The sequence below is a fragment of the Chaetodon auriga genome, chromosome 14, assembly GCF_051107435.1.
Source record: "Chaetodon auriga isolate fChaAug3 chromosome 14, fChaAug3.hap1, whole genome shotgun sequence".
In the NCBI taxonomy this organism is placed as follows: Eukaryota; Metazoa; Chordata; class Actinopteri; order Chaetodontiformes; family Chaetodontidae; genus Chaetodon; species Chaetodon auriga.
The window spans coordinates 18,069,714-18,093,269 of NC_135087.1; the positions used below are offsets into that span (position 1 = coordinate 18,069,714).

The 23,556-nt window shown below is 41.8% G+C and overlaps 2 protein-coding genes across 2 annotated transcripts; one reads left to right on the forward strand and one right to left on the reverse strand.

Annotated features, from left to right (window-relative positions):
• Window positions 1-5,118: 5,118 nt before the first annotated feature.
• Window positions 5,119-13,094, reverse strand: eif4eb (eukaryotic translation initiation factor 4eb). Its single transcript, XM_076748752.1, has 7 exons — window positions 13,003-13,094; window positions 11,746-11,849; window positions 8,644-8,739; window positions 8,441-8,504; window positions 7,327-7,440; window positions 5,867-6,006; window positions 5,119-5,787 (listed from the first exon to the last, which is right to left on the reverse strand). The coding sequence occupies exons 1-7, from the start codon at window positions 13,018-13,020 to the stop codon at window positions 5,673-5,675; spliced, it is 651 nt and encodes a 216-aa protein (XP_076604867.1). The 5' UTR covers window positions 13,021-13,094; the 3' UTR covers window positions 5,119-5,672.
• A 47-nt stretch (window positions 13,095-13,141) lies between these two features.
• On the forward strand, window positions 13,142-23,040 carry metap1 (methionyl aminopeptidase 1). The gene is made up of 11 exons (XM_076748751.1): window positions 13,142-13,274; window positions 14,568-14,619; window positions 14,822-14,931; window positions 15,571-15,631; window positions 18,190-18,281; window positions 18,400-18,483; window positions 19,062-19,200; window positions 19,856-19,987; window positions 20,578-20,721; window positions 20,822-20,887; window positions 21,138-23,040. The coding sequence occupies exons 1-11, from the start codon at window positions 13,158-13,160 to the stop codon at window positions 21,302-21,304; spliced, it is 1,164 nt and encodes a 387-aa protein (XP_076604866.1). The 5' UTR covers window positions 13,142-13,157; the 3' UTR covers window positions 21,305-23,040.
• The last annotated feature ends 516 nt before the right edge of the window (window positions 23,041-23,556 follow it).

The following is a 23,556-nucleotide window of genomic DNA, read 5'->3' on the forward strand; positions in this document are numbered from 1 at the left end:
GTAAAATGACATGTTTAAAGCTGCACTAATTAATGTGTTTATATCAACAATGCATCAAATTACTGTGTGTGTGTGAGAGAACAGGGTCGCTTGTATTCAAACTCACAGGGAATTATCACTCGCTTCCCCTCAGCGCTGCGGAGGTTTTTAATATCCTTTAATTCATTGTTTTGGTTTTCAACATTATTGTTTTCATCAGTCTCACCACGCTCATTAGCTTGTTTCCAGCTGCAACAGGCAGCTGTTTTCTCAAAATGCTCTAAAAACCCACTGTAAATCCCTGTCCAGCACAACAGAAGACAAAGTTAGAAACGAAAAAAAAAAAAAAAGTTGGTGAGCATTTTGCAGCATGTGGCAGCTAATGAGCTCCCACGACTTGGTGTAGGTGAAAACAGTGCTGAAAGGACAATATCAGGCGTAAAACCAGCAGGTGGCCACAAACATGGCTCCAGAATGAGTGAATGCAAATGTCAGTCTGTGGTCTGATCTGCAGTCACCAGGGAAGTTGCAGCCTGGTTAGATTCCTTAATATCCATCCAAGATCCAAAGTAAGGGATCTAAACTAGATTTGAAATACTTCAGAAACAATGTCACCATTCAAGATTGTATGTTTTCTGTTTACCTTAAAAAAAAAGATTTACTATCATTGTCTGATTGGTTTAAAATCCCCAAATGTCGAAAAAGGCTTTTAATCTGCAGTCACTCAGCCGTGCCGTGCTGTTCACACTGCCAGTGGGTTGTGGCCGGGACATAACAAAATGTTATGAAATGAAATGCTAGGGAAATATTCACCTCAATGAATCGAGACAGCAAATTAAACGTGACTACTGAATCTCTCGAGCACATTTGTCATAGATGAATGATAGGGAGTGCACAGGGGACTATTATTACCAGCCAATTTAATACATAACTGCAAGTGCAAACACCATGACACGTCACAAAAGGCTACACTAATTAACTCCAGTTTGTGTGAACCCTGCCAGTGGGTGACGTCACCATGCTTTGGAAGTTAGATGAATGTGCAGCTCAAATTAACAATGAGAAATACTATTGATCATCTTCAAGCTATTTTCAAAGTGCTATAACTCATTGGTTGACTCATTTTGGCTATTTTTTGTCCTCATTTGCTTTTCAAAGCAGTGGTTTTCCATCCTGTGCTTTCACAGCCCTGCTGGGTTTTATTCAAGCTACCTAATGAGGGACTGATTGACACCTGCAATGCCAGGTGAATGTAATTAACAGCAATTAACCACCTGGAAAGATAGATAACCAGCAGCACTGTGGGTCCTGAGGACAGAATGGAGAAACACTGTATTAAAGAAACAAATCACTGTGTTAATTAACACAATGCATACTAAATGTCAATTTTTCAATTAGCAAAGGAAAGAAGAAAAGGGCAAAGTGGTTTGTAGCAATGATTAAGTGAGCAAAAGTCAGATTCTGAAAGTCACAAAATGACCACACACCAAAGCAGCTAGTAGGTCAAATTACAAATGGCTTATGGGAATAGTTTGACATTTTGGGAAATACATTTATTCACTTTCTTGCTGAGGGTTTGATGAGAAGATCAGCATCACTCTCATATCTGTGTGTTTAATATGAAGCTACAGCTAGCAGTTGCCTAGCTTAACTTAAAGTAGCACAACACTGGAAGAGTGCGTGCTAACTTAACACCACAACATATCGTTTTTGGATGAATTAAATTTAATGTGTTATTTAGTGAGCTTTAAAGATGCTGGCAGGCAGATTTTTTTAAGCTTTAGATAGCCAGGCTGGTTTCACCCCCTGCTTCCTCTTTGTGCTAGCTTTTAGCTTCATTATTAATAGACAGACATTATTATTTTCAGCAAGCAAGCACATAAGGTTCCTAAAATACCAAACTATTTCTTGGCCAGGTACTGAAATTTCATTGTTTCAGAATGTCAGAGTGAGTATTAGAGAAGGGCACAAAGTTAGAAAGTCGCTCAAGGGATCAGAGACCTCCCTCAGACCTGAAACAGCTGAAAGTAAAGCGACAGGAATTGGTGCTCCAAGGCTTAAAGGTGATCAATAAAATGTTGAAATCAATCCGACATTGCACTGGGAGCCAGCAGTGTGAAGCCAACATGGGGATAATATGATGTTTCTTACTTGGCTGTCAGCCGTTGGGCTTTAGATACAGTACATACACAGGCTCAGACAGGTAGGCCTGCTGGGAGTTTGGATCAATAGCGAAACCCCCATGATGTGTTCACTGACTGCTTTACACTGCATGATTGTGTTCTGTGTTTGTTCAGTGATGGTGTCTCATGGGTCCTTATATATATGTATAAGTGGATGTGTCCAGGCTGTAAATGTAATCCAAGAAGTCTCAATCACATGACCACAAAGTAGGCTAAGTGCCTCTCTGATTACCTTCTTCATTCATTTAATCTGGGTTAACAAATTCCGCCATTGATCTCTACACTACAGGGAGAGAAGTGAGCGTCCGAATGGACCCTGGGGAAATTGATCAGCCATACACAGAATGGCAAGATGATAAAGCACGGAGCTTCACAAATGGCTCTGGCTTAGATCCTTTAGCTGTAAGGGTATTACACAATGTAATGTCCTAATTATTGCTGCTGGCAACATACACCGTATATAATACACATAACTTTGATTTTTTTCTCTGTAATCTCATTCTAGTATGCACTGTTTCGAGACATTACTCTTCACCCACCACGCTGCCAGTCATAGCAAGGCACACAAAAAAGTTGTTTTGATGTTTTATGCGTTTGTTGATTGTCTGAAAATCCCTCTTCACCTCTGCACACACGATACATTTTTCAGCTTGTGCTGCTGCCTCGACTAAGTTCATTTCTTTTCCTCTGAATTGTGAGCTGCCACCATCAAAGTCCCAGATAGGAAATACCCAGACAGACAAGACCGCAGTGTAATCCACACAACACTGAGCCCCTAAATCACTGCCTATTAAGATGAAAGCCTGCAGGATGTAGACGTATGGCTGTAAACAAATCCATCCCGTACTGCCTACTGGCCTTACAAACACCAGTTTAAAGTTAAATGGGGTTGCAGCTCCCTCCAGTGTAAAGTGATGGACAGCAGTGAAATGATTACCTATTAAAACCTGCCTGGAGCCACAGCATCAAGCCCTGACCAGCCCTAAAACAAGTCGGCTGGATAAATATTCCACAGAAATAATATTTTATGATTTGGCTCTTTGTGCTTTTCTGCTCTATTCTAGATCAGAGTTATAGCTCTAAAACAGATTAGTAATGGCTGTTTTCTTTTGGCAGTCTGATTTTAGCCTTTGTTATTTCTCCTTGTGGATTATTTCCTGTCCGACATATTTCACCTGTTGTCTTGCATCAGAAGGCTTGGGATTTTGATAAGTGCCCTTGATTGGAAAACAAGGAGGCCCTGTAGCAACTGGGGCCGACTGGAGACTGAGAAACTGTGCTCAATTCAATTTAGCACATTGATTGCGTTCATTGCTGCCAAGGTTAGTCTGTCACCCCATTTAATAAAGTGACGGTGTCAGTGGCCTCGTGTTTACCTGTCTGCACAGACCGGGACATTTGGGCTTTATTAGTATTCACAACAGAAAGATCCAAAATATAATACTCATCTGTGCTGGTGGACAGTTTCTGTGGACAGTGATGATTTCAAGGCAGATTTCATTATGCCATTTTATACGATAATATCAAATGTTTCACTGAGAGGCGATATTTTGTCAGGGCACGGACTAAATACAATCCACCTCTCAATATGGCACAATACAGTCACACAATACAAGTTGAATCAACACCGCTGAACATAAAAATATATGAACATAATAACTTTTATGAAGGTGGGATGAGGTAGGTGTGCCTAATAAACCACCAAACTGGGTGAACAGCATACACACTTTGATGCTCACTAAACAGCTTAATTCATTATCAAAAAGGATGAGATGCACACAGAGAGAGACACGGAGGAGTTATTCGATATTTCTGTTTTTAATATTCACACTACAAATAGCACAGTGTAACATTATGATCACCGAGAGACCAGATCAGACAACAACACACAAAAAAAGAGGGATTTATTGGATTGAAACTGAAGTGTTATGGTTATGTAAATTTGAGGTACCATACATGAGCAATGATGATGTGCTGTTGTTATGAAAAGCAGTGTTATGTTCAATGGGCATTCTCGGCTATATTTTATTCATGGTGAACTTCTTGATGCAGTGTACTTAAGCGTGTAGCTACTCTTCTTTTACCTCCATATCCATCTTGATAACAACTTTTAGATTACATGCATTAATTATAGCCATGGTGGCCTTCATCACTGATGGAAGGAGGGCCGGCTTCAGTGTAGTGTTTGATTGTAGAGTGTGTTGTTTTATTCCCCTTCCAGATCACAGTGTTATATACTGCAGTGGAAATGATATGTTCACCGCATGATTTAGTCATACAGGTGTTAGCTTACTGTGGGCACTTTGTGATGTCTACTCTTGAAAGGTGCTATAAATGTATTAAGCACTCTACTTAACTGCTGTGCTTATCATTTAGGTGCATGCTTGCAAAGCGTCTTACATGATAGATCTGCTGGCCTTTAAAGGTTACTTCCACAACCAAGCCATAGCTGCAACAAGGACCTAATGAAGCTTCTACAGTCACTTAACGCTTCATCAGATCAAGAAGGATCTAGTTGTGGATGATTCGCCTGCTGGCTTAAAGAGTGCCGATACTCAAGAACGTGATGACATTTGTCATGTTGAAGTGACATTTGTAAAGGTGGAAACTAACTGAGATGGGAAGCCATGTAAGGGAAGCCAAAGTAACCTTTTCTTTCAAAGCTCTTTTTCTACTGACATTTTAAGGGATCTTGGGATGGAGGGTTGGAGTGGGAAGGCTTCAGTTTGGCACTTGGGCACCACCACATCTCCTAAGGTATTCTTATTTTATACAGTGGGAATGTAGACCATTGGGAGGAAACTGTTGGATGGTCTACTATAAACATCCTCAGTGAATAAATGCCAATATCCTACAATACAGCACCACTTCCAAGTCAAAGAGCAGATCATTTATAACAAGGAATGTACCAATCACAGGCTGCAAAAAAAGTATTACACAATTTAACAACTAATAATTGCAAAACCAACATTTTAATTATATTAACACTCAAATGAATATGAGTCATGAAATACTTTAAAAAGGCTGATTACATGCAAGAGTTCAAGGCAAAAATAAGCATAAAACAAGGTTCTAATCTAATAATATGCAGGCAAATTAATAATAAATTAAAAAGGGTTTAATGTCATTAAGGATTACAGCAAACCAACAATGCTGTAGAAAATAGGGAAAGAAATTTACATTTTTTTCGTATTTCAGGATTCCCTGAATTAAAAAAAAAAAAAAAAAAAAAATCAACACAAGTTTCTTTTGTGGAGTATGCAGCACTCTAACTCTCATCCACTATTAATACCTCTCATTGTTAGTGTTTAGGAAGATTGATGATCATCTGTTTTCCATGGGGTTTTTCCTGTGGCTCACGTCCTGGGCAGGTTATGGAAACATTTGGCATGTAGTCTTAGATTAGGTTTTGTCTTCCAGATTGCATTCCGCAGTGTCTTTGCAGCAAAGTAAACATATGCACCAACAACAAATAAGACAAGAAAATGAAAGAGGCACGTCGGGCATTTCTCAAACAACAAATTTGTTCTTGGTGGTTGAACCGCTTTTGGTGGCTGTGTCTGCATGAGACTGGTAGCCAATAGTCATCTTCATGGGAAGCCCCAAGCGCTCCTTGTAAACTCTCCTGTTGACGGGAAAATGACACCGTAAGAGGATGCAGAGAATTTCATCAGCTGTATTCATGAACGTGAGTCACGCCTCACCCTATGTGTGTCACAGCTTCCCGGTTCTCGTAGTCTGATGTCCAGACGGCTATTTTATCTCCTTTTGTGCGGATGTTGACCACGGCTCCACAGACCTCGTCACTGTAGTCGTCAAAGGCCTCTCCAACTAGGCACAGGAGCTGGGATGAAGGAGAAGATAAAAGCTATTCAAAAATATTCATATCTCAACAGCATTTGAATATCTTACGTTTTGCCCTTGGTAATTTCTACATAAATACATATAATTCAAACTCATATTATCCCCATGGTATGGAATTCCTATTCCCATTATGACCAAAACGTCCCTTCAGCACATTATTAAACCAAACGAATGAGCATGAAACCAGCCTGGACTACAGAAGAACATAAAAGCCATTCACAGGATTCGGTCTGACAGAACAAAGTACAAGGATTCGGATGATCAGTCTTTGAGCTCGACATCACTGGCCCAGATCCAGGACGGTGCATTATGCATCGTGGTGCACGGATATCTGCCAGAACCTGGACATTTCAGTCACAGATGCGCTCATAATATTTTTGTTGCGTGAAGAATGCTGGAAATACAAACTCATTGGAAAACTGACAGAAAAAGGTCTTTTCTGTTCGTCAGTACAAACCATGTCCAATGTAAGATGGCACAGGGCTCCTGCAGTGCTGCCACTAGTGGGCAGGTGAAGAGTAAATTATACTGATGCTTTCATCATTTGTATCGCTACAATGCAGCTTCCAGCCTTCGGTGGCAGCACTCCAGCCTCCTGTTTATAGGTCCCTAAGAAGACCTCCTGTCATTCGATTAGTTTCGGTTTTTAACATTCTTCCTGTGACACGTTGTTTGAGCAGATCTGTCACTGAAATGTCCAACTTCAGGCAGACATCCACACAGGTCCTGTTCATTGAAACTGCCCACCATCATGAAGAAATATTTAGTTTCCAGCTTCACATGTAGTAAAACACTTGGTGAGAATGTCACTGAACAGGAAAGTGCCTCCTTTCAGCCCAGTAAGACCAGTAGTTCCAGTGCTGACAGTACAGTCAGCGCTGTCTGGTCTCCTAAGTAACAAGTCATAGCTCGCTGGATGTCTGTGTCACTGTCAGTGACCTTTGGAGCAGCAAGAGGACTCACCCCAACACTGTGTGGACTGCAAATGTAGTGTGTTATGAGCCCTTAGCATCAGCTCAGCATACAGTCAAAGCAATAACATATATTTTTTTTTTGGTATCACAGAAGGCTTTGTTATGAACGATGGTGATGACAGCGCTAAAACACTCTGATCTGTGGCTCACTTCAGTGTTAAAAGGAATGAGAGAACGTAATCAGTCATTTCAGCGGTGTGACACATGTAATGATAAGAGAGGTGCAACTAATTATGGCTGCCAGCAGGTAATAAATGTACTACTTTGGGAAGAAATGATTAATACGATCATTCATTTGGGTAACAAAGCACAGCAGCCAAACCTACAGTTTCCAGCCAGAAGCGGTCCAGGTCTAATCTCCTCTGCTGCTTGTTGAGTGTGATCAGCCAGCGCCCGCCGCGCTTGTTCCTCTCGTCCTCCCACATGGGTTCAATGCCATCCTGCAGCAGTGGTTCACACTGTCAATACATGTCTCAAACCACAGCACCAAAACATCGACACAGCCTTGAAAAAGTGAGGTTTCGCCATGATTTTGATTGTGCCTGTAAGACATTTTCCAACTCACGGCAGAAATCCTTTGAATCTGATTAAAAGCTTATGCTAAAATTACTTGTGCAACAGGTAGCAAGAACTCAACGTGTCCTGTGGCGGTTGAATTTTTGGTTAACGTCTTTTTCTTGAGTTGCATTTTTGCCCTTGTACACAAGCTCTGCCTCAACACACATAGCAGTGCTTTGTAAAAAGTGTGAAATATTTGATCGCTGCTTTCCCCTTTATTATCATCAACCATCTCAAATACAGTACTGTTAATAGCTCCTGGCCACCTCCTGCCATTCAACTTACTGAACATCCACACACGCCTCTCATATTCTGTCATCACATCTGGTTAAATGAGCTGTTTTGCGGATGGGCTCTGAGTTGGCAGAGACAGATTCAGTCAGAGAAAAATCCCGCCTACATCTGTTGTTGTTTGTCTACCTTCCAGGAACAACGCTGTTGTTTCAGCTGAAAGTCTTTGTGTTGTCAGTTCAATCAGGTGCTGTTCTGTTCTGCAGGAGCTCTGTTTGATTCTGTTGGTGTCAAATTCTTGCAATTTGACTCAGCTGGTTATTTCATTTTCAAATGAATTATTATTCTCTCAGGTTATCAGTTTGAAATGAAATTGTGAGATCCCTGTTTTTCAAATACCTGCCAAAAGATAACTTTTTATTCTTGTATTTCCTGTATAAAGTGTGAATGATGTCAGCTGCCATACGTGTACATCTCATCATGCAGACATGATCGAAAGAAAGATGTTGTTTTATCCTTTTACATGGTTCTTTTAGTTCGGAGAGGACACTGGCATGCAATATTTTGACATGGTTTTTAATTCTACTTTACTCTGTATTGAACTCCTCACTCTGTGCACATTTACATTAACAGTAAATAAATCAAATGTACCTTAAAGAGGGAGTAATCACAGCCTGACATCAGGTTGCTTGACAACTGGATATGGTTGTAGAGACTGAAATGAGAAGAGCACAGCATTAACAAAACATGCAGATCTGACAGTGCTTCAAAAAAACAGTAGGACATTTTATTGCTTCAGTCACTCCACGGAAGCACAGGAACACAAAAAGACTCAGAGATTTATTGCTCCTTACGCCCAGAAATCTTCAACCGTGTCAAATTTCGAGACGAGTCGCAGGTTGGCTTGCCATGTTTTGCTCTTGTCATTCTTGAAGAACCACAGAGACCATCTGTTGGGCGAAAACAGGAAAAGGAATTTGCATAAATGAAACAAGCCCCTAATTAAACACGAGGTGAGCCAAAGTAACCAAAAGCCATTGTGCTTTGGAGCAAATGAGAGGCGTATGGATGCACATGGATGCTGCCGAGACAAACTGTTCCGTAAATCAAGCCATCGCCCTCTTAGTTTAATTCATTCTGATGCTGCGTTATACTAGTTCGAGACTGAATCCTCTAATGGCTCAGCTACCGCCTTAAGCTCTTTGGGTTGAGGAATAATAAAGAAAACTGTAGCTGCTGACAGTATTGTAAATCCATTGAAGCAGTGAGTCTGTCAGTGGGTTTGGAAGGTGTTTTTAAAAGAGAGCACAGTCCAAATAAATGCCAGAATAGGATAGAATAAGCAGATACAACTTAAGTTCCCTTTAGTTGAGTTGTATATGCATAGCAGAACGTCTGACAAGCAAATATGACAATCTAATAGTCGGTAGGCTTAAGCTAATGGAATATTTGTGTATCTCATTGTGCTCGTCTGGTAAAATATTCAAATGTTTCATTTTAGGCCATAATCTGAGGCAGCATATAGGCACAGTCCCTTAAAAGAACCTTTACAGGGTGTTTCTTTGCCTTTCAGTGCATGCTCGGATAGTCTCATGCACCAGATGACCCTGTAAGGAAACAAGCAGGTCAGTAACATGAATGCATGCTAATAGGCTAATGTTGTTTGACCTGCACTAGCATAAATTAGCTGCATGGAAAATCATGTTTGAAATAATTTACCAATTTATCCAACCTGTTTTAAAGCAATGAAGCCATTTTCCACCACTTCAATGGTCAATTTGTGTGAATATTTTACCATTAGACTGAAGTCTTTAGAATCCAACTTCTATTTTAGCTGACTGGCTTTTTGGTCGGGTTTGGCTTATTTTGACCCTTTTGTACACAAATATTCTTGTGGAATTCAAATATACATAAATTATTAAATCACTGCTTATTTGTATTCAGCACAGAAAGGATTTGGAACCAGTCTGAGAGTGGACTGAGAGGAAAAGACTGAAAGACTCTGGATAGGTCACCACGCCACAGACAATCACAGCGTTACTGTGGGGAAATAAAGTCTCCAACCCAGCAGACTGCATTTGTTTGGACTGTGAGAGAAAATCCACTTTAAAAGCATGAAGACACAGACAGGACAGCAGGTCCACTGGAAACACTGCTGACCGCTGAGTCATTAACTACAGGCACATTAAAATAAATCATTATACTTTACATGATATATTCTGAATTAATTTGCTAGAATAAATTCAGAGTTAAAGAAATTCTCAAAATGTAATCAGTAATTCATATTTACTTTCACATAAAGGGGCATGCTGGCTTGTGTTGTTAGGTAAAACTAGAAAAGCTCACTATAACTACAGTCCTTTTAACATAATTAGACTTTTTTTTTGAAGAGTTAAGTTGAAATTGAATTTTTGATTAAGTACCTACTCAACATATCTGGAAAGCGGACATGTTCAAATTTGGAGACGAGAGTATTTTCTACTTTTATTTGGGTTTTTTGACATGTTTGACAGTTTTGTGAATTGCGCAGCTTCCTCCTTGTGAACACACGGTTCATTGTTTTCAGTGATGGTCAATTCATGGCTTGCTTTCACTTCCATATCCTCCTGAGACCCAGCCTGTTCATTTGTGTCCTCTGTAGTGGACACTTGGTTTTGGTCTATATCTTTTGACTCATTTGTGCTACCCTACTAAGTCCTGGTGTGCTCAGTAGAGCTATCCCAGCCTTTCCAGTGATATTTCATGTGCTTGGGTGGGATGAGGAGAACTTTGTTTTCATTCTGAGACAAAATGGAGACTGCAGCAAAACACAAATGCCAGGAAAAGAGAAAAGGTAAGTAAACTATTGTTAAGATATTGTTTGTTTTTTTTTTAACTATGGTAATCATATATTTTCTTGTTTATGAACATGTCAGGAATCATAAATTGGAGTCAGAGTTCAGTTAAACTTTTTGTTAGGAAAAATAGATTGTTATGAATGTTTAATAATGTCAATTTTCTTCAGTAGTTCAACAAAAGATACAGGCCAAATGTCCAGTTTCATTTAAAAAATGGATTGACATTCTTGTTTTCTTGTCAGCCTATTATGATTTCGTTGTGTTATGGTAATATGGTTTTGTTAGTCCACTGCAGTGGACATGCTGTAAAATCTAAAATAAAAATATTTTTACAAAATTCTAAATTGTGAGTCGTTGTTTTAGCTCCAAAGAGGCAGGAACTCACAAAAAAAAGAATGAAATTGAAAGATACTTTTTTTCCCTCGTCTCTCAGGAGGATATGAGACGTCCTGCGTGACACGTGAGCCACACAAGATCTTCATCTTTTCTTTGAAGTTGATGGTGCATATGTTTTTCCAGTGTCACATTTATACAGGTCCACACAATAACATCTGGGAGAATCCCAGCGCAATTAGTGGGTGATCACATAAAGCTGCATTTTACATTAACTGTGACTTCATTAAAATGGAAAAAAATCAATTCAACTAAAATGAACTATTATTGTTACTACTGTAGCTTATTAACTGTTCAGTCTATGAAATTCAAAATAACTGAGAAAAGATCCTCATGACATGTTGTGAAACATGTTTTCACATTTAGTTGGACCAACATTACGAAACCCAAAGATATTCCATTACAACCGCATCAAATTGAGAAAGGCAGCAAATGCTAACATCTAAGAAGCAGGAGTCAGCAAATATTTGGATTTTCTGCTTGACTTAACTACTAAGAGGTTAAAAACAAATTGATTATTGTTGGTGATTAAGTCAGGTAATGACAAAGGGCTCAAACACTTCCCATCCCCTCACCCCTAAACTATCCACTGACATTGGTTACAAAGTTATGTAGTGGGCCTACATCATTTTGAAAAATTTAAATCTTAGGTGGAATATGTATGTTAAAGTGCTTGCTTCAATCGAACTTGCTGTCTTGAATCCATTTGAAGCAGCAGGGCCTAACCTGTTCTGGAGGGGGTGCTTGATGTAGGCGTCTGGGCTCACAATCTCCTGTCCCGTCTCCTCTGCCGCATCTTCTTCAGGGTGAGGTGGACTTGGGCTGGTTTCCTAAAAAGAAATGACGAAGTGAATACTGCTGTGCATATGCGGGGCGTAGGCATCGGGCTCCTGTTTCCAGTTCAAAAGACCCTACTTTCCAGTGTAGGTCAAACTGGAGGAATCATCACGCAACAAATGACGTCACATCTCTTCTGATTGAATACGTGAACCCTTCAGTCATGGCGCAATTAACGTTAAATTAAGGCAAAATCTAGAAAGACCCTACCCGACAAAACAACAAGTTACTGTTGCTCCTCTTCCGAAATGAATAAATAACGTCATTTTTCCGTGACGGGAGCGTTCACTGGTGAAACACGATATGAACATCTGGTCCACATTTCACGGTGACGGGAAGCTAAAGTTTGGGTAGCTAACTCTGTTGCTAACACTTACGGACCCCATTACTGCTGCCAAGCAACTTTCTTAAGTTACTCCAGCTTCATTGTTAAGGCGCGGCTGTACAAGAACACCATGTAACTTCCATTCATCTCGCCAGTTTAACACTGCTCGGTAGAGCCATTCACCCATAAACTCGACATGTATTTTATACACCGAATAGTGGTCAATTGGTTCAAAAAGAAAAATAAAGCTGTCACTCCGGCTGTGTCCGTCATCAAGCTAATTTAACGTTAACCTCCGCCACGAACGTAAGTTAAGTAGCTAACATTGCATCGTAGAGGTCAGCAGGCAGCTCTGTCAGCCACTTCTGACACTTCATAATTTAGCTACAAAACTGCTATTTCTACTCAGTAGATTATTACGTGACATGCCGAATTCACTGGTAGTTCATAATAACAATACCTATTTAAAGTAGTTGTTACACGGGTATTTACTTCTGCAGTTAGCCCAAGCAATGCCAAAGTAACTGATGGACATCGCTGCGGTTCTCTTGGCAAAGGTGAACGGCACCTCGGTTAGCTTAACGTCAGCCTTAAAGTTGGGACATCTCCACTCACAAGCACTCCTCTTTTACGCTTCGGTCGTGGCACAGAAGACAAACTTGAAACTAGTCAAAACAGCACCTGTGACTGTAACAGCGGCCAATTCCCTGTCGAGGACTAATGTTAAAAGTTGTTCACAAACTTTGAATGTGGGCTCAAGCCGGAATTAAAGCAAGAGGCCCCCAAAATGTTTTGATATGTTCTTAGGAGAAAGTGCTCACCGGTTCGGCGGTCGCCATCTTACAAATCTGTGTTAGAAAAGTTTCTGTTGATTGGACCGAGCTGCACAACGTGACGGCTCCGCGGCGGACATGCGCTGTGTGCCGTCGCTGGCTGGCTGCTTCTCCGCGACTCCACCCCTCCCACAGACGAAGGCATGGCGAGCACCGAGGCTAGAAGGGAGTGTGAGACAGAAGGCTGCAGCAAGGACGCCAAACTTCAGTGTCCCACATGTATCAAGCTTGGTATTCAGGGCTCCTATTTCTGTTCACAGGTACTGCTGCTTCCTCGGCTTGTCCGGTTCAAACGTCGGGTGTTGCTCCATGCTAAGGCCCTGCATGTCATCACGAGGCTGCTAACTGTCAAGCTAGGTAGACATGTGTCGGTGCTGGGTGAACCGCTATTGACGGCTTAACCTTCTGTTAACGAATGGCTTCTGACTGTGTAATTTTATACAGATCGCCGAGAGTGAATAATGCAGTCAGTGATTGTAACTGATGCTATCTCTGCACCAGCAGGCCGAGGGAAAACCTCTAGCTAGCTAACTGTTGCCCGGTTAGCTTAAGTGAATGGTATAACGTCCCTGGTCAAAATGAAAAGCCTATAATGTGAAATTCTTTGGCTGATAGCTTAAAACTGCGTATGAAATACTTGATATTGTGTCGGAGCCGGGGATTGCAGTCATGCTGTAGACTGCAAGTCATGACAGATAGTTGTAAAATGAGTTGTAAAATGCAGCAGAGTTAATGTTCCGTGATGGATCACTTGGTGCCACGACGTTTGATCCTGGTACTTTGGTTCCCACGAGACCAAACCCCAGCCACAAATCTGTCACTTTAAAGATGAATGACTTCTTGGCCGTGCCTCCTACTCGGCTGAATGTTACGTTAAAAGCTTCTCTCCACTTGGTAAAGTTCGGCTGAGGAGCAACTTTTACTTCTGAGAAACTCATTGCCACCAGTTGTCTTTCACTTTAACACAGAGGGCTTGTCACAAGTCGTGTGAGTCACACGTGAGAGTTGATATCGAAGTGTGTGGATGCTGGTGTGTGGCAAATTTAGCTTGCAGAAGACACAACACTGGAAAAAGTCTCAGCATTAAAATAGAAGAGTTGCAGAAGGGTCTTGTTTTGATTAAATCCAAGGCTTTATAAATAGGTAGGTGGGGTGACAGTTTGAATGGTCTTGTGGTGACATGGTATTTGACCTGAGAGGTCTTTGCTGTGACGGCAGTTCTAGCATGCAACCTGATCCTGCTCTCTTTATTTCCCGTCTTTCTCTCTCACTGTTAAGGCACAAACGCCAATGAAATGATCAGTAAATGGTAGTTACTGTGTTAAATATATACACAGAGACATATTTGGATCTCTGCCCTGAGGGAACTTTCTATGGCGTAAGATCTGTCACGGTGTGATTTTTGGATTTGAATGGGTCGGTGACCATGCATGTGACTGTCAGACATATACCTTAGAGCACAATTCGGACTGCATCAGTCATAAAAATGCATAGATTTGTCTCTGTCCTTGAATGTCCCCACTTATAGTGTCTGTTTGTGTTTTAATTTCCAGGAATGTTTCAAAGGGAGCTGGGTGTCTCACAAGCTGCTGCACAAAAAAGCAAGTATGTACTACTGATCACTGTCAGTTCTGCACTGTGTTTACTGGGTTATTGGGCTTTAGAAACAAACAACTGTATGTGTATAGGTTACACACAGTGTTCAGTTAGAGCTTGTTTCAAGAGGGGAGAACAGATGATATCCCCTGACTGTGAACTAGCACAATTGTGCCAGATGCTTCAGAGATCTTGTGCTGTGTTTTGTCAGAGGAGGACAAGAACCAGAATGAGTCTAAGAACTGTGTGGAGAAGGACATCAACACAGACCCATGGCCGGGCTATCGCTACACAGGAAAACTACGCCCTCACTACCCACTGGTAAATTTTTGCTGTATTTTGGCATGTATGAGTCATTAAATGAAGAATGGAAAGAAGACCCAAGTGCAGGCATACATAAACAATGCGCCCTTTTTGTCTCCAGTTGGTTGTATTCAGTGGTTCTAAACTGATTCATACTTTTTTGTGACCATGTTTTTCCAGCTATAACTATGGCAGTGACTGGGAAGTAAAAGTTTCGATGTACATGACCTTTTTATTTAACTTTCTACCTCAGTTTTTAAATGTCAGCTGTCCCTTTGTGGCACAGCTCTGCACCCCATTAGCTGAAATGATGTTATTTTACCCTGACAGATTTCAGGCTTTGGACATTACATTGGTGGTGATAAACAGTCACTCCTACACACCACACTATGTATTTTAAACCATGGAAAATCCCAATACAAAGTCATATACTGATACCTGTATATTCACTGTGATTGTGTTAAAATTTCATAGCACTGAAGTGCCTCCCAGAAAGAATGTAGGGCAGCACTGGGGGGAAAAAAGAAACTGAGAGACAACAGAGTCATATAAAATTTACAAAACTGTGGCTTGCTTTAAGTATTTTCTTATCTCTGTGCTGATTTATGTGAATTCCATAATGTAACGTTTCTGTCCTCTCTTTGGCCCCTGGTGTAGACTCCCATGAGGCCTGTGCCTGGTAACATCCAAAGACCTGACTATTCTGATCATCCCCGAGGTAACCGTTCTACTTTTGTCCCACGCAAAAGAGCAAAACACATGCAAAAATAAGATATTATGATTTAAGTGGAAGAAGGAGTAACAGTCACCTAATACTGCTGTACTCTACTGGCGAACTTGGTGCTTATAGCATGTTTTGCCCTGCTAGCTGCAGGACCTAAGAATAATGATGTTGGTCAGTCTGTCCATCCACCTGTTTGTCTGTTTGTCCAACACTTTGCCTCAGAGCAAGATGCCTCAACAACTGCCGGCCAGGTTGACATGACATTTGTCATGGTTATTCCTGGCTCCCGGAGGATGATTATTAATGATTTTGTGTGCCCTTAAATCTTGACTCTAGTGCCACCTTGATTCAGAATCAATTCTTGATTCAATAAAAAGAAAGCGGTGGCTGTGTTTTAGCTGTAACTCCAGTGCAGTGTCCTTTGTCCACTGAGCCACAAATGAGGACAGCCTCTCTTCTGCAAATTCGGTACCAGGGAATTGCTTTCCAAAACATAATTAGTCACCTGGTTTTGTTTGTTCGTGCTGGACTTTGGTGCTCTGTTAATGTTCGCCTGTAGGTGATGAGGTACAGAGTATTCACAAAATACATCACCTCTGTTTTGCAAGGCTAATTATTAAATGAACTCAAGATGTGCCCGAACGCAGCTGCTGCTGATTCTGAATCAGTTCAGAAACATAGAAGAATCCAAGTTCACACGTGGATTGATTTTAGATGACTTCAACAGAGCTGCCAGTCATTGATGGCATGGATTTGACAACACGCGAGTGCACATTCTGAGTTGCAAGCTGTGGAAGGGCTGTCCCAGTGTGTTACAATGGTCTGGACAAAGTGGTCATCCATGCATGTGTTTTTATATAACTTTTTGCATGAATACACAGATAAGCTGATATGTTTTGTGCTGTTGGCTAAAGAGCGCTACACAAACTGGACAGTCTGCGCCCCTGTAGGCAATGCTGAAGACAGAACTTTATGAAGTGCAAGAGCAGCACTTTTGTAGAAGGAAAAGTCACTCGTTTGTTCTGCATTCAGCCTAAGTGAACAAAATGATTTTGTGGTGCAGCTGACATAATGGGTTGTTGTCTCTCCCAAACAGCTGTCTGCAGTTTCTGCATTTGAAACTTTTATTATGTGGTTCAAGCAAGTGGCTGAAAGCTGTATGCAGCTGCAGAAAGAGATGTGTGTTCTCAGAAGGATTGGTAATGCTAGTATCTTTTCGGTGCAGTTAATTTCATTCAGTTTTACTATGAGCAGCTGCTTAATGGGGCCTTTTGAATGCATTTACATTCGAACTTGATGCAGTTTCTCAGTTCCTCTTTGGGTATTTTAAGACTTGACAATCATTCAAGATTACGTAGGCACCTTTCTCCTAATGAAGGCTCATGTTGTAAATTGTGGAGTGGATTTTGCTCCGGTAAACAACCATTACCTATTAAGGCTCAACTGTAATTGTAACCATCCATTCATTTTGCAACCATGGCAACCTCTACATCCTTGTCATCTGACTGCATAGATCCATACTCAGGTAGTCATGGTTACAGTCTCCTTTCATTCTCCACTGATGGCTTCTCAGGGACCGAGGCGCAGTTGTTACCAGCTAATGTTTTTGAGTGCAGCACTGTTATGGAGCTAAACCAAATCGGGATCTGTTTTGGGTTTTAAACAACATATAAAATGGTAATTATTACCTCTGATGAATGTGTAAGAAGGTGGGCCGTACCATTATGAAGATATTGTAACATGCACAATGTGATTCTCTCATGCTTTGCTTCTTTTTTTGAGCAGCTGTATCAAAGCGTAAGTAAGTCCAATTGATTGTCGCGCTCACTGGAGGCTCTTCAGGTCAAAGGGAGGGCTGTATTTGACAAACCTGTCTAAAGGCCAGGTTGCTAGGCAACTGTTCATGTTCATCCAGCAATCATCTTGTTGAGTAAATAAATTATGAATCAGTGAATTGTTGATTCCAGCGATTGGCCAAACCTGTACTGAAATACTGCCCTAATGTGCTTTTCAATCCGAGAGTAATGTTCCAATCGTGTTGGATCTATAGTGGGAACACAGGTCATTTAATTCAGTGTCGAAGTGACTGCGTGTGACACCCGTGCTTCTGTTCTTTTCCATGTAACAGCCCTTCTCTGTTCCTCTGAGTCGACAGCGTGAGTGTCATTAGAGTCTGCCTCTGCTCAGGTGCTGAAGATGTAGCTTATTCTCTGCAGGAGCAGCTAGTTGTCTGTAGTTCCATAGTGCTGCAAGTTGCTTTTGCATTCATCAGAAATCTGGAATATCAAATATCATGACACAACTATTGCCTTATATGCACAGAATATGATGATGCCTTGTGTCTTCTCAGTACCAGATGGCTTATTGTCAGCTGTCACTTATGACGTTAACAAAATTAATTGGGAGTTTGTAAAACCAGCTGCTGCGGTCCAAGTTTACGCTGTGTCAAAGAAATGATAGACAGCTGCTTTGCAAGGTCCTGTTTTAATCAGCGTCACTGAGCATTGACATGTGAATGATGACAGTCGTCTGCTTTTGTTTCCTTCGCACAGGGATATCTGAGTCTGAGCAGTTTCTGAAGGGGACATCACAGATCAAGATCCTGTCTCCTGAGGACATTGAAGGCATGAGAGTGGTGTGCAAGGTAACCGAACTGACGTCAGGCCGCCGTCATGGCGTTGCCATGGTTTGCATCCTCTGGTTTCTTTTTAATCCACTTTGGTTTTGACGTGTTTTTTTTTTTTTTTTTTTTTTTTTTGCAGCTGGCCAGAGAAGTCTTGGACATTGCTGCCATGATGGTGAAACCAGGTGTCACAACAGAGGAAATTGACCACGCTGTGCATCTGGTATATATCCACAAACAAACAAACATCCCATCAGCCACATGAGAGACTCTCAGCTACCTGAGGCATGACACAAAAGTTTCCACAGACATTCATGGTGTCCCACGTGAGATTGTGAACGCGGTAGCATTGTCATCGTGAGCATGCCAGCATCCTGACATTTAGTCGAAAGCTCGTGCGGCTGTGGACTCGTAGTCTTGTTTGAATCTGGTGTAATAATTGCTGTGGAACAGACGCTGCTAATAAATTATGTAACACTGAGTTTCTGAACAGAACGAAGCCCCCTGCTGTGGAACATCAGTTCAACTCCAGTTAACTTTTGTACTGACTTGAAGGCGGACACACTGTCATGTCTGACTATCTGATCCATTCAACACACACACACACACATACACACACACACACACACACACACACACACACGAGTGTGTAGGATTGTGAGGCAGAGTAACTGTGCGCTGAACAGACCTCACCAGCTGCTTTGAGTACTGAGGCAGCTAAATGACGTGAAAGGGGTCACTAATTTCTTGTCTTCCTTCCTTGTTGCCATCTTCTTTAACCAACCTGCTTTGTCTGTTCAGGCTTGTACAGCAAGGAACTGTTACCCTTCCCCTCTCAACTACTACAACTTCCCCAAATCCTGCTGCACATCAGTCAATGAAGTCATCTGCCACGGCATCCCAGACAGAAGACTACTACAAGACGGAGACATCCTCAACGGTATGCTCATTGCATGATTTTGAGACCATAATCGCTCATATCTGCGATTTCCTTACTGTTTTTTCTCTTTCTTTGGTCATAATTGTCTGAAAGTAAATGAGTTTAAAGTTGCAGTACCACATTTGTTGTGACTTTCTTGACTGAGTTTGGATGTAGAGAAGTGTTCCATGACAAATGGTTGTACCAGCATCCTGAAATTTTGTCAGCGGGAGCTTGGCCAATTTTAGCCCCTTTATGAATATTCCTGCTAAGGCGATGTCGTCCATCCGCCGCTCCCCTCAGAGTGTCTGATGGAGGACTTGCCAGCCACTCATCTCTCGCCGCATGGTCCGACAAGACAAATTGTTTCATTAACCATTACCAGTGGGGATTTGCCAGTCACATTCTCTGCTCTCCATTTTTCTCCTCAAGTGGGAAAAGTCCCAGTTTAAACACGAGCAATTCCAGTTTCATCAGCAGTTTCTAAAAAGCGACACGTTGTTTGGCCTTGCAGATGGCTGGATGTTTCGTAAGCATCCATGTTCAGCCGGCGCTTACCATGATGTGTCATTGTTCATCACAGCACCTCTATCTCGCATTGTGTTAAACGGAATAGAATCCGGTTTGTCACAGATCACAAAAGCTCTGACATATTCACCGCTTTACTCTCACGCAGTGGACATCACAGTCTACCACAACGGTTTCCATGGTGACCTTAATGAGACCTTCTTTGTCGGAGACGTGGATGAAGAAGCAAAGAAACTGGTTCAGACCACGTATGAATGCCTTATGCAAGCCATCGACTCTGGTAGGAATTCCAGCTTGATATTTGCATTGATTTTACTGATGTATGCATGCAGAATACCATTAGACTAGAAATCTTCCGTGGAGATCTTAGTAACCTCACCTTCTGTGCAGTTACACATCATGTGGCTGTTGCGTTTGGGGATAAATTGAATATCAGTCTCAGCGTGTATTTTAGCCTATGAGTCAGAAGAAACTGCAGAACAGAAATGCAATTCAAAATGTGTTTGAATTCATTATGAAACAGCGTTGCCGTTTCATAATTTGTCCACCAGAGAGCATGTTGACATCGAATGCTCGTTGGTGACCTTAGAAACAGTACTTTTCTGTTTCTGACCTGTTTCCAAGGTCAAGAATGAACTTTCAATCTCAGCTTTTAAGATAACATGGATGAAAAGTGCTCAGAATAACTGTAAAATGTCCCATTCAGTACATATTGTGGTCATAATTCTTAAATTCTTTCATGTAAAAAAATGTTGAAACATCCATATTTGCCTCAGAGTTCCAGTACTTCTCAGATTATAAACTACAGCCAGTTTTTCCAAGACATGTGACCCTCATGCTTTCTTCTTTGCTCTGTTTTCGTTTTGACAGTGAAGCCTGGCATTCGCTATAGAGAATTAGGTAACATCATCCAGAAGCACGCTCAGGCCAATGGCTTCTCTGTGGTGCGGAGCTACTGTGGCCACGGCATCCACAGACTTTTCCACACTGCTCCCAATGTGCCACATTATGCCAGTGAGTCGTCACACGCCTGCCAGCAAACACGTTTTAAGCTCTGAAAGTTCTTGCATGTTCTCCCGCAATAGGATGATTTCTGTATTCATTCATTTCCCAGAAAACAAAGCAGTCGGAGTTATGAAGCCTGGCCATGTGTTCACCATTGAGCCCATGATATGTGAAGGTGAGTGTGGCTGCCTTTTTGTAGCAGGGATAATTCTGGTAGCTCTAGTATCTCAGTGAGTGAAGGGATGAGTGATACAGTAGACTCAGTCATGCTTTAAAACAGGTCATTAAAATCTTAAAAAACACTTCACACCCCACAGGTATCCAGTGAGTCAGTGCCAGACTCATGTGTTTTGTTTCTACTACTCTCTTTAATTGATGCTGTGTAAGCCAAAGCCGTGTGTGTGTGCTGGTGCGTAATGTCTCAGGTGGCTGGCAAGACGAGACGTGGCCCGACGGCTGGACGGCGGTGACCAGAGACGGGAAGCGCTCGGCTCAGTTCGAACACACCCTGCTGGTGACGGAGACCGGCTGCGAGATCCTCACCCGTCGCCCAGAGGACAACGGTCGGGCTCATTTCCTGAGCCAAATGTAGGCTGGACCTGAACGCACCAAGGACTGGACTTTCCAGACACACACTCACACACACACACACCCACACACACATACACACCCAGGACCTCTGGGCCTCACACACGCACACGCACATACACACTCACACAAACACATTTCAAAGAAGAGGCACCACTCCCAGAGCGCAGTTTAACTGTGGCTCTCGATGTTCTATGAATTAAAAGTCGGTTCCTCAAATTAAATGGAAGTACTTGAATGTGTCTTATATCAAACGTGGATCACTTTATTAGTGCAAACTGTATCCTCTGAAGGACATATGAAAGTATTTATTAGGTTTTGGTTTCGCTTCGTGGTTGGGCTTGACATCAGGCCTGTTTTGACCTCTGAGTCATGTCACCCAGAGTTACTGGCTGGCAAGTTGTCGTCTGTGGTGTGTGGAGCTCAGGGCAAATCCAACTCGTACCCCATGCTTCGCTTCTTTTCCTCCAGCCTCTGCTAACTTAATCAGACGTCATGAATTTCCCAGAGATGGACTGAAAAGAATCGGCAATACTCAAGACAGGGGAGTTTTCCAGGAAACTGGGTCAACAAGCGTCACAACCTCCACAACTAGCAACTCAAAGCTTATTTTAGATAGAGGAAGTAACACAAGGCCGAACAATTTCAGCACACATATTTAAATGAGGTGTTTTTGGAAATGGATGAGAAGATCAATACCTCTCTCATACTTAAATTTTTAGCTACAACCAGGAGGCGGTTAGCCTAGCTGTGCATGAAGAGTGGAAGCATGGGAAAAAGGTTCGCCTGGCTCAGATCAAAGTCAGAAACAGTTGCCAACCAGCACCTCAAAAACTCTGTAATTGATGCATTATATCTCGTTTGTTGGAGCCATGCAGCCGGATGGTTATGTATGCTTGGCCAAGAGATAATCTGGCACGCCCCCCCCCCCCCCCCCCCCCCTTGTCAAACCACAATTTGTGGCGTTTACAAAGTGTATGGATTAAACAAAGAGACCTAATGTGTTAATGAGTGAGCTTTAGAGCTGCTGGTGGATTTTACTTCCTTCAAACTGAGCCAGGGTAGCTGTATTTATTCTAATACAGGCTAAGCTAAGCTAACCATCTCCTGGCTGCAGCAAAATCAACACATGTCCCAACTGATTTCTCTCACAGTTTTGAAAGGAAAGTGATCAATAATCAGTTGATGTATTGCTTCATGGCAGCCTGTTGGTTAGCTAAGCACAGTACCAGGTCGCTTGTCACTATTGTATGATCCTGTTGACGTGTCCGGTAGATGCAGTCAAATTGTCGTATCCTGAATGTGGCTATTATTAGTGCACCGTCAGTTTTCCAGCAGAGGACGTCAGCTCCGGTTGCTAGGAGAATTGTGACGCAACCACAGAGCATCTACATAGATATCCAGGATGAGAATAATGACTTTGAGCACAAAGTCGTTCAAGCGCTGAACTTGTTAATCCGGCTTTGAGGAATACTCTTACAGTGTCTTGTGTTTCCAGTTGCCCTGGTGTAGCAAATTGAGCCTTAATGTGTGAATCTAGGAATTAAAACTTTCTGTATCCCTCAAGGCACACGAGCTGATGTTTCCCCTGATCTTGACATTCACTATTTACCTTGATGTGGGGATTCTCATGGTGTGAGCAGCAGTCATTATTTCTACATTTTCAGAGGACTAATGTGATCACAGTTTCTCTGCCATCTTTGTATTTCTTCTAATGGAGTAATAAATGACTCTTCTGTAGCTTTGTGTTTGATGACTTTCTCCTTGAATAGATTGGTGATCTGAATCCCTAAAGTGGTTTAATTCATCAGCCTTTTCTTACAGGAAATGACTGTCTGGGTATCTGTTAGCCTTAATGCCTTTTTAAATTCGGTGGAGTTCAATGAAAAACGCCATTTGAGGTGTGATTTTGACACAGTTGGTTCACTCGGGCTACACTAGCGTGACCATGTATCAGTAAATATTTAACTTCATGAACCTGCGATGAAGGGTTCCTGTGCTTCTTTAAACATGCCTGACTCGCCATCAACTTTATTCAAGACTACTGTATTAAGTATTTAGTCCACATTGACTAATGTAAGATAACTCATGACATGGAAGGAAGCTTGTGCTAGTTGTTTCGATACAAAATGCAAAATTCTTTAAGCACAAAATGCTCTCCTTGCATACTCAGTGCCAAATACTGAATCACACCATGTGCAGATACAATACTAACACCTATTAGCACAAGTTTCAGTGCCCATTACATTATTAGCC

Bases quoted from the DNA above. Each gene is read 5' to 3' on its own strand.
- metap1 (XM_076748751.1), top strand. From the start codon at position 13,158: ATGGCGAGCACCGAGGCTAGAAGGGAGTGTGAGACAGAAGGCTGCAGC. The intron at 13,275-14,567 runs GTACTGCTGCTT...TTTAATTTCCAG, and splicing joins GCTCCTATTTCTGTTCACAG to GAATGTTTCAAAGGGAGCTG. The intron at 14,932-15,570 runs GTAAATTTTTGC...CCCCTGGTGTAG, and splicing joins TACGCCCTCACTACCCACTG to ACTCCCATGAGGCCTGTGCC.
- eif4eb (XM_076748752.1), bottom strand. The intron at 8,505-8,643 runs GTAAGGAGCAAT...TTCTCATTTCAG, and splicing joins ACGGTTGAAGATTTCTGGGC to TCTCTACAACCATATCCAGT. The intron at 7,441-8,440 runs GTACATTTGATT...CCACTGCTGCAG, and splicing joins GTGATTACTCCCTCTTTAAG to GATGGCATTGAACCCATGTG.